Below are 15,607 nucleotides of genomic sequence, written 5' to 3' on the forward strand. Positions count from 1 at the left end.
CAAATCAGTTCCAATGGAGCAGTAATGAACTGAACCAGCTATGCCCAGCAAAAGAACTCTGGGAAATGACTAAGAACCATTACGTAGAATTTCCAATCCCTCTATTTTTTTCCGCCAGCATTTTTTATTTCCTTCACAGGCTAATTGTACACTATTTCAGAGTCTGATCCTTTTTGTACAGCAAAAAAATAGTTTGGACATGTATACTTATTTTGTATTTAATTTATATTTTAACGTATTTAACATGTATTGGTCATTCTGCCATCTAGGGGAGGGGGTGAGGGGAAGGAAGGGGAAAATTGCAACAAAAGGTTTGGCAAATGTCAATGCATGCATATAACTTGTAAATAAAAAGCTATTAATAAAAAAATAATAAAAAATTTAAAAATGAATGCTGAAAACTATCTTTACATGTAATTGGAAAAATAAAATACTACTGAAATTTTAAAAAGGAAGGAAAGGAAGGAGAGAGGAGAAAGGAGAAAGAAGAGAGGGGGGAGAGGAGGGCAGAGAAGGAAAGGAAGAAGGGAGAGGAAAGTAAAAGAAAAAGAAGGAGGGTGGTAAAGAGGAAAGGGAAGGAAAGAAGGAGGAAAACCTGGAGACTTTAATTTAAATGCAAGGAGTTTGTATTTTAATTTAGAGGCAATCATTATAAAATGGATCTTCTTGAGTAGGGGTGTAACAGACCCACACTTTGAAAGTAAAAATAACTTCTCAAATTACTGTTTCTTATTTCAAAGTCATGTTTTTCAATAAAACACTCCCTTGGAGATAAGATTATAAGAAAACAGAATCATAGATCTATAACCTAAGGGATCTGGGAGGCCATCTAGTTCAATTCCTTCATATCATAACTGAGTAAAACAATATTCCAGACAGCTATAATCTATGCTACCTTAAATAGAAAACAAGCACCAGAAACCTCCCAAGGGATTTTTACTGATTTCTCTCAAGTGCTTAGCACATAGTAAGCACTTCATAACTATATTTTCATTCAAAAGTAAGTTGTCTTTAAAAAGCTGTTTCTATGTACTCTGTATTGTACCACTAGATACCATTCCAACCCCAACTCCTTCAACTCTTGGATTTTCTTGAAAACAAATACCTATTGCTTTCATCTGTCTTATCTTACTCCCTTTACTCCTAATAAAATCTATTTTTTTAATCTGATTAAGACCTGATTTCAACTTTACTTGCCTTAATAATGTTCAGCCACAACTCTAGCCCATTTAACTATGTTTTAACATCTTTAAGCATCCCTAAATTTTCTTTTCCTCTTGTTCAATCACCAATACTAGTCAAATCTCAGTATTAACAGAATTCGAATATCTTCCTTCCCTTCTGAGAAGTCATAAAACTGACTGATCATTACATGTATATTATCCTCACAGCTATTGGGAAATCTTTATTATCTGTAGTTCACTCCCTATTATATTCTCCAAAGTAACTAATTCAAACCTCCTCTACTAGATCTTCAATGCTACTTTTTTCCCATACAAGTCAAAAATACAATTCATTAAGTATTTATCTAGCTGCCCTGTCCATATGAGCTCCTTTTCTTATCTTCATTTCAACATTTCTCCCAATCTTTATAACCACCTTGATATTCTGTCTCTAAGAAGTATTTTTCCTTATTTTTAATACCAGTACTCAAACTTCATTAGTACCTTCTACACCTCTTACTGGAAGACAAAGCTGTATATTCCTCAACCTCCAAGAAGGGGAAGACAGAATACTCATTTCCCATCCAGCTGCATTCCCCATGATCTTCTTTGATTTCTCCACAGTGTCTTTGCATGCTAATATCTTCCCCACCTCATTCCTCTCCCACTTTTTTGCTTTCCTTTTTTTGGTATGGGCTGCCTGTAAAATTAATTGTAAGCTCTTCGATAGTATTTCCCCAGTTGATTAAACATAGAGCTTGGCACATAGTAGGAACTTAATAAATGTTTACTATCAACAATAATAGCTTTTGCCTTCACCACCTTCCCCATTTATGTTCTCAATTCCAATTCCACCCACATCTTCCTCCAGGAACATTCTTATCATTTATGCCTTCTTTATCTTCTCTCTCTCTGTTGACTGGCTCTCTTTTGCTATAACCATTCTTGAGTCTCCATAACCTAATTTTTGAAAAAAATTTTTTCCCATAATATTAGTATGCTCACATCCCTTCACTATCAACCTCTATAAACCTTCTAGAAAACAGTCTTCCTTCCACATCTTCATTTTTAAACAGACATTCACTTTAAAATGCATTCTACTAAAACTATACCAGGCAAAGGATGATAAACAGTAGACAAATTCAGTGGCTTTTTCATTCCTCTCTAAACTTTCAGTTATAATCAACACTTAATCACATATGACTTCTGGAGACTTGAATTTATTTATACTAGTCTAATTCTACTCCTCTCTCCCTCCTCCCTCTCTCTCACTAGCTGCCCTTCCTTCCATGTCCTAGAAGTTGACATTTCCCCACTCAGGATTCTGTTGTTAATCCTCTTCATTTTGAAAGGTTTTTTCTAAGATAATTTCATCCAATATCATGCCTTCTGTTATACCTTTTATACAGATGAATTTCAAATCTTTCTCTAGTCCTTCCCTCATGAGTCTTAAAACATTTTATTCAACTTATTGATTTTCTAGATAAGGAAACTGAGAATAAAGAGAACTAATTTGCCCATAAGAAAAGGTATGTCTCTGCCCTTAATTCATTAGCTTTCCAAAGTGTCTATTTCTCAGTATGGTAGGAAAGATCTCTCATGATATGACTCCAACCTATTCTATCAGTTTTTATGTCTGACCATCGTCTTTTAAATATCTTGGACTTATTCCTTATTACATCAGATTCAAACTTCTGAATTTTAACTGCCTTCATAATATAAATTCATTCAAAACCTTCACACATATTTCTCACTACCTTCAAATATAAATCATCTTTATCTACTGAAGCAGACCTTAATATTCCTAATATTTTCAAAGATGTTATTATTAATCTCTCTTTGCTTTTTGTTTATTCTATTTCAATTTCTTTAATTTTCCTCAACCCTCATTTATCAGTAAGCATAAATCCTAGCTTACTTCAATACTCCCCTCAATAATTTCTTCAATATTCAAATTTCTTATATCCTTTTTGTCGAACTTTCTAATTAATTCCTTCCTCAGAGGTCTTTTGTGGGAGCACTCAGTAGCTCACTAATTATTGTTTTCATAATACTAGTCTTGTTATTGCAGCTCAACATTGCCTTCAGGGCAGGGATTATCTTACACAGGATATCCTACACTTAAGAATGACTCATATTCCAAAAGTTCAATTAAAAATGAATTGTTTAGAAATCAAAACACATTTTCTCATACAAAAATTGTTATAAATAGTATTTAGCTACTCAGTTTAGGTCACAAAAGGCTAATTAACCCAAAATATATCTCAAGCTGAAAAGGATCTTAGAGATCATCAAATCCAACCTTTATTTAAAAGATAAGAAAATAGTTGGGCTCAGAGGAATTAAATGACATGCCCACGGTCATATAGGTGGCAACTACCAAAACCTGGATCAGGCCTAAATACTAGAAATTGTTTCTCTATGTCCAGACTGATACATTATTATTGGCCAGAAACAAATCAGCCTGACACAATTTTAAAATTTACCTTTTAAAATCCTTTACAACCTATACCCAAAACATATCTTTTTAATCTCATTGGACATACTTCCTCTTTCTATATATTTGAATGTACAGCAAAACTGACTCGCTCCATAAATGATATTCCATCTATCATCACTGTGCCTTCTTGGCTGTCCCCCTCATATATGGAACACAACCCCTACTCATCTCTACCTCATAAAAAACCTGTCTACCAAATATGAAAGTAAGTTTAAAAGGACTGCACATATTTAACCTATATCAGATTGCTTGTTGTAGCAGTGAGGAAGGTAAAGGAGGGAGGAAAAAAATTTGGAACAAAAAATCTTGAAAAAATGAATGTTGCAAACTATTTTTACATGTATTTGGAAAAATAAAATACTACTGAGAAAAAGTAATTTAAAAAAAATCCTGTCTGCCCATATAACTCAAAACACCACTTTTTAGACGCAGTGCTTTGCAGATGTCTCCAGTTACTAGTGTTCTCCTACCCAAATGTCATTTATTTAATTGCATTTTTTTTCTACTTATTTGGAATAAAATTTAGGTGTACTTGTTTCGCCATTAGAATATATGTTCCTTAAGAATAGGGATTATTTAATTATTGCGTTTATATTCCCATGAGCTAGACCTAGTATTCTTTAGAAATAATACATACTTCTAATCAAAAAAGAAAATATGAACAGAATATACACATGGAAACTGAGGCTGAATAATATGAAATATTATTATAAAACATATATTAATATGAAAGGGTCAAAGAGAAAAATAACAGAATATATTACAGTAAATAACAACTGTATGAGACGGGATTTTCCCAAATTAACTAATCAGAGACATCTTTAAATACAAAGAGAAAGCATTTATTTAATCCCTGCAGGGAGAGACCCAAACACACCTGGGAGCCAACCCAACTGCCATATGCTCCTGAATCTGATCAGCCAGAAATAGAATAGCCAATTAAATAGAAAAAGTTTTTTCATTGGGTAGACTAAAAGGTGTAACCATCCTTGACCAATGGTTACCAATACTCTCTGCTTCCTATGAGTCAAGTCACTTCCTGTTACTTCACTTACTTCCTGCATCCCAGGATGGGAATAGGGATCATGTGACTTCCTGACACCCAAGGCTCAAATGGGTATAGAGATCATGTGACTTAGACCTACTGTCATAAATCTGAGAAAACTTCATCCAATCAATTCCATTCACAACTATGAAACAACATACCTCTATCCTGATTAAATGGATATTCATCTCTCAAGACACATGCAAAATTTAAATACTAATAAAGGAAAACATAATGAATGTAGCATTCAGTGTTAATAGCTGTGTCATGTCAATATAATAAAAAAAATTACCTAAAGATTTTAGGAAAACTGTCAACAGATTACAAAAAATTGTAGAAAGCAACTAAAAAATTCATTTGGGGGGCAGCTAAGTGGCACAGTGGATAAAACATCGGCCCTAAAATCAGGAGGACCTGAATTCAAATCTGACCTCAGACATGTAACAGAACAGTTCCTAGCTGTGTGACCCTGGGCAAGTCACTTAACCCCAATTGCCTCAGCACCCTCCCCCCCCAAAAAACATTTCATTTGAATGAATAAAAACGTCTAGAGTCTCAAAGTAAATAAAAGAACAAAGAAGTTTTAATAACATCTAGTACTTATATAGCTTTTTAAGTTTTGCCAAGTGTTACACTTGCTACCTCATTTAATCCTCAATAACTTTGGAAGATAAATGCTATTATTTCAAAAATAAGGGAAGTGAAACAAATAGGTTAAATAACTTGCCCAAGCTAGATTTTGACCCAGGTTTTCCTGATTCCAGGTCCAGCACTCTATTCCTTGCAACACCTAGCTACCTCCCCTAATTTCCTGGAAGCCTGCGTGACTAGATCTCAAATTACCACATAAAGCAATAATCATAAAAATTATACACTTTTAAAATAGCAAAATAAATCAGAAAATAGACATAGCCTCATTTTCAAAAAAAAAAAAAAAAAAAGAACCCAAACTACTGGAGACAGAGTAAGAAGGAATGGGAGGGTTAGAAGAAAGTTAATTTTACAAGAACTACAAAGAAAGTTTTAAAGTAGCAGAAATTAGATTTAGACTAGTACTGAACATAATGTAAGAAAACTTCGAAAAGATATAGAAACTAGATTTTAAAAGATCACATAAGTAAATTAGGAGAACAAAAAGAAGTGATACATATTTCAGTTGGGCTATTATTCTTTTCCATAAATGACTGGTGTAAAAGCAAAAAAACAACAATAAAATTTAATTTTTTTTTAAAGAGGACAAAAAAAACTCCACATATAACAAAATGTTGGTAATATAAATTTCTGTGACAATAAAGAAAATGTAAACAAAAAAGATATCCAGCAAATTGAAAAATGAGTGTCACATGCATGCATATGTACACATACACATACACACACAGCCTCTAAATATAATGAAAGTTACTGTATCATTAAAAGAACTAGAAGGAATTCTGGAAAACTTGGAAACAATTAAAGTAGATATGCCATTAAAGAAAACAGTACTAAATAAATCAGAAATCAGAATTCTATGACAAATATAAATTTTAGGGGACTGTCTTTGATGAAATATACTTCCCTACTCTAGATAAAGAAGTACTGGACCATTGATGCAGAATGCTGTCAGTGAGTCAATATATCTGTTGACCATGTTCCCCTATTGCAAAAGAGGGTTCTTTGTAGAGTAGGAAAAGGATAGAAATTGAATAGTGATATTAAGAAATATAAATCAATAAAATATCTTTTAAAAACAAATACAGAATTGGACAACTTACATCAAAATAAAGAAAAAAGACCACACAAAGAATCTAGGACACAGAGAGTAACAGAAATAGTTTCAAAATGAGGATGAAATCATAGAGATAAGTTTTATTATTATTATTATTATTATAGCTTTTTTATTTACAAGTTATATGCATGGGTAATTTTACAGCATTGACAACTGCCAAACCTTTTGTTCCAATTTTCCCCCTCCTTTACAAACCTTTTGTTACAATTTTTCCCCTCCTTTCCCCCATCCCTCCCCCCAGATGGCAGGTTGACCAATATAGGTTAAGTATGTTAAAGTATAATTAAATACAATATAAGCATACATGTCCTAACAGTTATTTTGCTGTAAAAAAAGAATCGGAGTTTGAAAGAGTGTACTATGAGCCTGTGAAGGAAATCAAAAATGCAGGTGGGCAAAAATATAGGGATTGGGAATTCTATGTAATGGTTCATAGTCATCTCCCAGAGTGCTTTCGCTGGGTGTAGCTGGTTCAGTTCATTACTGCTCTATTGGAACTGATTTGGTAAATTTCATTGTTGAAGAGGGTCACATCCATCAGAATTGATCACCATCTAGTATTGTTGTTGAAGTATATAATTGATCTCCTGGTCCTGTTCATTTCACTCAGCATCAGTTCATGTAAGTCTCTCCAGGACTTTCTGAAATCATCCTGTTGGTCATTTCTTACAGAACAATAATATTCCGTAATATTCATACACCACAATTTATTCAGCCATTCTCCAATTGATGGGCATCCATCCACTCAGTTTCCAGTTTCTAGCCACTACAAAGAGACCTGCCACAAACATTCGTGCACATACAGGTCCCTTTCCCTTCTTTAAGGTCTCTTTGGGATATAAGCCCAGTAGAAACACTGCTGGATCAAAGGGTATGCACAGTTTGATAACTTTTTGAGCATAGTTTCAAATTTCTCTTCAGAATGACTGAATGTATTCACAATTCCACCAACAATGTATTTAGTGTCCCTGTTTTCCCACATCCCCTGCAACATTCCACATTATCTTTCCCTGTCATTCTAGTCAATCTGACAGGTGTCTAGTGGTGAGATAAGTTTTTTAATAAAGACTAATCCAAAAGCGATACACAAACCAGATGATAAAGACAAGACTAAAGGCAAAGAACTCAATCAAGATGCTGCTGCAATAAGTCCGTCTTAAGGCAAGTCTGATTCCTAGAGGTAATGTAGTTAATAGGACAAACATTTCAAAGAACAGACAAGATTTTGCAAACAACTGACTTGAGGGAGGAAAGAAAATTAGAAGAATTCAAAAAAGAGTCAAAAAAAAAAGACCCCAAAATTTTATCCTAAAATGACTGCAAGAATAATGGACAAATTAAATCTCATAAAATTCTGACTTTAAGGTAGTCAGAAATATAATGCAGATGGTACTAAAGTTACTCATCTATTTAAAAAAAAAAAAACAAAAAAAAACCCTCAAGTTCCTGATCTGTAAAAGAAATTGAATAACTTGCCAACAATACATTACTAGTAGCATCAGAAGAGGCACTAGAAGTGATATCTTTTGATTCTTGCTTTCGTGGTATTTTATTTAAGTATCATTTCCATGAATATATAAATATAAGGCATATATAGATACTTAAATATATACCTACACATATAAATACAGCTATTAAAAGGTTAAAAATTACCTAAAATTCCCTGGAATAGCAAATCTTTTGATACTGTAACACATTTAACTTCAGATATTCTGAATTTTTATTATGCCCTTACTAATATGATATGGACAATCCATTTATTAAAAAACCAAAATTAAAAAATACATCAGTCAAATTTTCTAATATTACCAATTTCTTCTGTAGGAAAAAAATATCAAGGGGCAAAATTTGGCTTTTACATTTTGGTTATGTAAAAATAAATTTCAAATGAAATAAATCATAAAAAGAAAGACATGATAAAAATTACAAATAACAACACAAGTACGGTCCCAAAACAGAAAAAAGAAAATAGTAGTGGATTATAAGATCTGAAACAATGTGCTGGCTATATGCAGACTTTTTCAATGTGTGACAAGTTAGACTTATTTTTTTTCTCTTCTAACTCCTTTTCAAAAAACAAAGTTTTAGTTATATGAAAAAAGCTCTCGAAGAAAAGGAAGAATATGCTATAAATTTAGGTGAAGTGAAAACAAAAAAATATCAATACAAATTTAATTAAACCACTCACCTTCCATGTGCATGAAAATCCAGGCGTAAAAACTGGTCTTCATGTGAGATTGCTCTTTTGGCACGCTGGTGTTTTTGGTGTAAAGAATCCACATCATAAGACAATCCTTCATAATGTCTAATGTGTTTATTTAATGGATTTCCATATTGACCTGCAGACAAAGAAAAAAACTGATCAAATACTTGAACATTTATAAAAACTCTAGTATTTCATTCCTCATTTTCATATATATAGACACACATATATATTTATAAAAAGGGTAAAAAAGAGCAAGAAATAAGAGTCTGGACAATGTAAGAATTCTTGGTGCCATTTCTGACCCTATTAGTAATGTAGTAATGAGGAACTTTAGTACCATCTGCATTATATTTCTGACTACCTTAAAGTCAGAATTTTATGAGATTTAATTTGTCCTTTATTCTTGCAATCACTTCAGGATAAAGGAATTCTAGAATTGGATCAGAAGACATGAACCATTAGCTACTGGTATCACAACAGTGTTTAAGGACATTATGATAAAGAACATACTCTCATATTCTCTAATGTTCTTTCACATGCTCTCCATCTCCCTATATGCATACATATGTGTATATAAATAATCCCAATTGTTACTGTGGAAATGCCAGCAGATGACTGTACAAATTTAGGGATATCCATTACCCGTTATTACATTACCCCATCTATATAAAACGGAAATTGGGCTACATAATATCTATGATTTCTTACATCTCTAAAATTCTATAATAAATCTTTATTCATCTCAGGGTGAAAAAGAAAGGAAAGCATATAGCAGCTTTTTTTGTGAACTGCTCAACATGTCCCCCCTTTAAAAAGGCATCACAGTGCTAAAAGATAATTCAGAAAAATCTCTTGTAATTAAGAGAGCACAAAAAAATTATACAATTTAACAAGATGTTATAGAATAAACAGTTGAGAGTAACTCTCTGAACAAAGGGACCAAATTACAAATAATCATAAAAGTTGAGCTTGAAATTTTCTGAAATCCAAATCAATGCTTTCACTTTACTGAAAAGTAAAGTGTGGCCTAAAGAGACATCAAAAAAATAGCAGCAGAGTCAAGACTCTTGATTTCCATGACAATATTCTTTCTATTATACCTAAATATTTCTCTAAAGCATGTTTTTAAAAATGGTAAAATTGTATTTAAATTGTTTAATAACACAGTTTCACTTAAAAATGTTACATGTTTCCTTATAAGATCATATCTACCATAATGTGCCTGCTATATAATATCAGAATTAAATTTCAAGAACTAAAAAAAAAAATTCCAAAATTAAATCAAAGGCATAGAGAAATATATTTTTCAACAAAGTCTCCAGCTCCCACAAACAGAAACAATTCTAAGTTCAAAAAAGGAAAAAAGTAACAATTCCTTCAAAAACGCATTGTTGGTTTAAAGCATTTTTTCTACTGTACTCTCCCTTCAATCTGCTATGTGAGGCAAAAAGATTTTAATTCCCACGAGAAATATTGTTCCCAAGTAAATAAAACTTTCCAACAATAGCTTATAACTCTTGTTAACTCTTTTCCCTATTTTACTCATTATTTCTAAGTTGCAAAGTACCAATATACTGAATTTCCATTTGGGGATAAAAATTTTCAATTTGAAACGCTACAATTTATAACTACTTTTTATGCTTCTCACTGTTATCTCAGCATCTATGAAGTATGAACAGAATTCATAACTTTTGAAGTTAACTATAAACATTTTTAAAAGCAGCATTTCAATAAAGAAGATATATCCAAGAACTTATTCATTTATTTCCTCTCCAAAATATGTGTGTGTGCACACACTTGTGTGTATTTCCAAACAATTCTAAGATACTTCAATATATAGGAATAATGACAAAGGCTGGCAGAAGTAAAGTAAACCTATGATTTCAACAGAGCAGGGATGTTCTTGGTGAGAAATTTCCTCTACCAAGGCAGGCAGACAGGCACTTTGTGTGGAATTTCTATTCTTCCAAGTTGCCTAGAACAGTTAAAGTTTAAGTAACATGCCCTGATCACATAACTATTTATGTCTGAAACTTGAACCATCTTCCTGGCTCAAGAATCCAGCTCCCTCATCATTTACTTGTTCATATGTATTCTCTCTCTCACTTTCAATACACAGTTAACCTAAATAGGAAAATTAAAAAGAAAAGATATTGTTTTAAATCTGCAAATTATTTAGGAACAAAAAGCATTTTTTTCAAACGCCTATCTCAGTCCCAGATTACAGATGTTAAGACAAACTTCCCTCTTTACTGGCAGCTCAAAGACTGCAAGTGCAAAATTGAATCTGCCAAATACAGTCATAGAGCAGGACAGTGTCAATTTCCATTAACTATTTTTCTTTATTATAAGACCAAATCTAATCCATATTCTATGATTTCACTGTATTACCAATATTCTATTGCTTGTTTTCTCAGTGTGAGGAAAATGTTGGGAGGGAGAGTATGGAATTCAAAATTTTAAAAGAATGTAAAAATATCAAATGAGGGGAAGAATAGAAGATCAACATAATTCTTTTGCTTGCCGATATTTCTGTGTTTCAAAAGAGGAGCTGGAAGGTGGCCCATAGGAAGAAATTATAACCAAGAAAAAACATCAATGAAACAATAACAAATATACAGAAATCAGTATAAGTTTAAGAAAGGGATGCAAACAAGCAGGTTAGTTTTGGAACTACTGTGCTATGCTTAATATATACTTTTTAAAAGTTATTCAAAAGGCTTCATGGTTTAATACACAATCCTTATTTTTCTTATCCTTTGTATATATGGAAATATGTTCATCTTGATTGATGTTTATCAAGTTTTGTATTTTTTTTTTATAAGAAAGGAGGGAAGGAGGAAAAGAAAAAAGGAGGGGAGGGAAGAATAGAAATTGAAAGAACCCTAAGCTTAAATCAAGAGAAATCCGGGAATGACAACTGGCTCTGACACTTGCTAAATTGAGTATGCACAACAAGCAAAGTCGCTTAACCCACTCCAGTTCCCTTGCTAAAAAACCAACCCAACATACAGCTGCTTTATTCAGATCCACAGAGGGCTGAAACTATTCAATCAATGCACTGAGGTCAGGACTGCCCAGCACTGGAGGCTAACTACTGATTGGACAATATTCTATGGGCATATGCTTGAAAAATGGTCCTTTCCACTATCCGTACTGACTCAATGATTGGCTATAGCGGATTGTAGGAGGGACTAAGGGGGTGGAGTAAAGCTAGCCAAGGACACTCTCGACTATAGACAAGGGAGAAGGCGGTTCCGGAGAATCTGCTTCCATCCTGTTCAATCCTGCGTCTAAAAGGAAGAATAAAAGTTAAGGACTTTTGCTTATCCTGACTCCTGCTGATTCTAGGGTGTTCTGGGTGCTAGCGGGGTCGTTACACCAAACTGACAAGGGAAAAGATAAAAGGGCAAAAGACTAAATCAGTTAATGTCGACTCATTGAAATAAAAACAGGTTGAACAAACAAAACCAATGCAGTCAAAATTAGAAGGAAAGTAGAAATTGGGGGGGGGGGGGGGGGGGGGGGGGGGGGGGGGGGGGGGGGAATTTTTTGACAGTGTTTCTGATAAAAAGCTTCATTTCTAAAATATATAGAGAACTGATTCAAATTTGTAAGAATACAAATCATTCTCCAACTGATAAATGGTCAAATGATATGAACAATTCTCGAAAGAAGAAATTAGTCATTTCTATACTTAAATCACCACTGATTAGAGAAATGCAAATTAAAGTAACTGAGGTATCCCTTCACATCTCTCAGATTGGCTAAGATTGACTAAAGATCGATAGGAAAAGATAATGATAAATGGCTCCAAAAAACTGGAAGTCATACCTTTTTTTAATAGTTGCCATAACACACAACTGATTCATACTAAACCTACAGTCAACCAAAACACCTAGATCACCTTCAAATAAATCTTCTTTCATCTTGTATGTGGCTAAGTTGATGTTTTGAATCAGTATAAGATTTTACATGTATCTTTAGTAAATGTCATCTTATTTTTAGCTCCAAGTTAGTCCATTAAAATTTGTATGGATCTCACTTTGTAGTATATTAATTATCACTCCCTGCTCTATATCACCGGCCAATTTAATTTGAAAAGTATGTTTTCCCTCTAAGTCATTAACAAAAATATTAAGCAGAGAATCAAGACCTCTGGGACATTATACTGGAATTGTCCTTCTAAGCTGACAAACAATTAATTATTGATTATTGGTTTATTTAACTACTACTATCTATCTGTACTATCATTTATTCCACATTTGCCCTATTCACAAGAAAAACATAAGAGATTTTGTCAAACACTTTACTAAAATCCAAGGAAACTATATATATGGCATTCCTCACATCTAACTTATTAAACATGACAAAAATGGAAATAAGTTTTGAATATTATCAACCAAAAAGACAGACTTTAAGTGCCTACAATAAAGTCAGGTATAATAGTAGGCACTGGGAATATAAAAATAAACATGCAACAGTCCTGCCTTGAGGCATTTATAGTCTACTAATGGAGACACTTGCATGGACACACATGCACACGCATACACATACATATAAAATATGTTCAAGTACTCAAATACACATGTGCAAAATGAAAGGTTGTTAGATTGCTTCTGACATTGCTTTCATTCTAGAACTATGCAACCCATCCTGTCCCCTTTACCCTCTTTATATTTACCTTCTATATTTGAATAAGGCATATTGATCAAGAGTCATATTTAGTCATTGGGTTTATCCTACTATTTTTAAGTGACATATATGAGATCAAATTTGCTCCTTAAAGCTAGAAGTGACTGACCTCTCAATTTCAGATGAGAAAACTGAAGTCCAAAGAGGTTTCATTTGCCAAGGCCACACAGCCAGCAAATAACACCACAAGAATTCTAACTGGGGTACATTGATTCTAAAACCCCTGAATCACACTGAGGACTGCCTCATTCCACAATATGTGAAGTCAGTATCTGGAAACAATATTCTTCATGATTCCATGGAAAAACAATAGAAAAAAAATTGTATACTAGGTGTTTTAGTAAAAAATGTTTTCCTATATGAACATCTAATGATGCAATAGTCTAGTTATATCCTTCAATTTTTGAAAGCCCAGAAACACAGTCCACTATTCAGAAACCTAGCAATATTATTCCACAATCTCTCTCCTTTAAAGACCATACATTACAGACATTAAAAAAACACAAACTTACTTAGGAGTAAGAACATCTTAGTTTTAGCTGTAACATCACTAGTAATTAAATGTATCAGACGCAACAAATCATAAACTCCTTAGGCCAGTTTCTTCAAGATCTCTGAGGGATATTCTAACCCTAAAAACTCTCTCTGCAAAATTGGCATTAATTTTTGAAAGATTTTTAGCCTAAAAGATTTTACCAAAATTTACAAGTTGTTTTCTATATGTAAGAACTACAAAGAAGGTAGCTTCAGGTTAAGTCTTCTCTTTTCCCCGTTCCCTAAAGTTAACTTTACAATTAATTATTCAACAAGAAGTATTTTGAAAATAATAGTTATATATAAAACAAAAAAAAAATAAACTACAGAAGCAAAAAAAAAGAACTTCATATTTTCTCCTTAGAGAAAATAATACATTAATTTCATCCAATTTTTAATTAAAGGTAGAGATTATATAACTATATTAAATAATAAATGCCATCATAAATAAGTATAGAAGGAAAAAAAAGAGAAATGACAACCCAAGTCTCTGAAAATTATAGCCAGGAAATCAAGAATTCCTATGACTTAAATTAAAAAAGGTAAAGTCAAGTGCATAAAAATGTATACAACAAAGAACTGCTGATAAAGGACACAAAGTCAAGCAGTACTGCCAGATGTAGCTCTGGGAAAAAGGAAACCAGAACACACAAAGTGAGTACAGAAGCAATGGGGTTAGAGGATGCTAAACTGAGAGCACTTACAGGAAGAGTGGAATTCTTGGTTTCAGTCCCAGGTGAAAGGAGAACACTGAAGGAGGAAGTAAAGCTGGAGGCATTATCCTCCATACCCTAGGAGGAAAGGTAATTACACTAATAAACTGCTAAAAATTAAAAAAAAACAAAAAACCCACAAAGGAGAAAGAATCCAAACACAGAAAATTATTATAGGAATGGAGAAGACCCCAGGGTTCATCTTCAGAAGAGTATACTAAAGTAAAAAAATTAATTAAAAGCCTCTCCTAAATACTGTGACATATTTAACATGTATAAGACTGATTGCCATTTGGGGAAGGGGGTAGGGAGGGAGGGAAAAAGTCGGAACAGAAGTGAGTGCAAGGGATAATGTTGTAAAAAAAAAAAAAAAAAATTACCCAGGCATGGGTTCTGTCAATAAAAAGTTATAATTATTAATAAATAAATAAGAAGCCTCTCCTACTCCAAAGAGTAATGTTAAATGGTTACCTACCCAAAAAGTAATTCACAGGTCAAAAAAAAGACTCAAAAATTAAATGAGACATTGAGAAAGTATTTTTAAAAAGAAAAACAATCTAAGGAAAACAAGATTATGAAAAGAAAGTCAACCAACAAGAAAAGGAGATCCAGGACATCAAGGCAGAAAATGACTCCTTGAAAAACAGAACTGGGGAAGAGGAAGCCAGTGAAGTTATGAGACCAAGAGATAATAAATTATAAATGAGAAAAAAAAAAAAAGAATGTGCGACACCTCATAAGAAAAACTGTTACAAACAGATCAAGAGAAGAAAAACATAAGGACTACCTGAAAGTTATAATAAGAAAAAAAAAGTCTTCATACAGTAATACAAGAAATAATTCTATAAAACTGTCCTAAAATGTTAGAACAAAAAGGAAAAGTATTAACCGAAAAAAATCACCAATCACCACTGGAAAGAGGAAAAAACTTGCAGAAGAAAACGTCATAGTCAAATTATGTAACCCACAGGGCAAAGAGAAAATAT

At 32.9% G+C, this 15,607-nt stretch overlaps 1 protein-coding gene across 3 annotated transcripts in view; it reads right to left on the reverse strand.

Annotated features, from left to right (window-relative positions):
- The window catches only part of ADAM10 (ADAM metallopeptidase domain 10), a 135,307-nt gene that overhangs the window by 84,835 nt on the left and 34,865 nt on the right, over window positions 1-15,607 (reverse strand). For all 3 annotated transcript variants that reach the window (XM_031955276.1, XM_031955278.1, XM_031955277.1), the window contains one exon: window positions 8,662-8,812. In XM_031955276.1, coding sequence (XP_031811136.1) covers window positions 8,662-8,812 — 151 coding nt within the window. The remainder of the gene's footprint in view (window positions 1-8,661; window positions 8,813-15,607) is intronic.

The sequence above is a fragment of the Sarcophilus harrisii genome, chromosome 2 (assembly GCF_902635505.1).
Source record: "Sarcophilus harrisii chromosome 2, mSarHar1.11, whole genome shotgun sequence".
Lineage (NCBI taxonomy): Eukaryota > Metazoa > Chordata > Mammalia > Dasyuromorphia > Dasyuridae > Sarcophilus > Sarcophilus harrisii.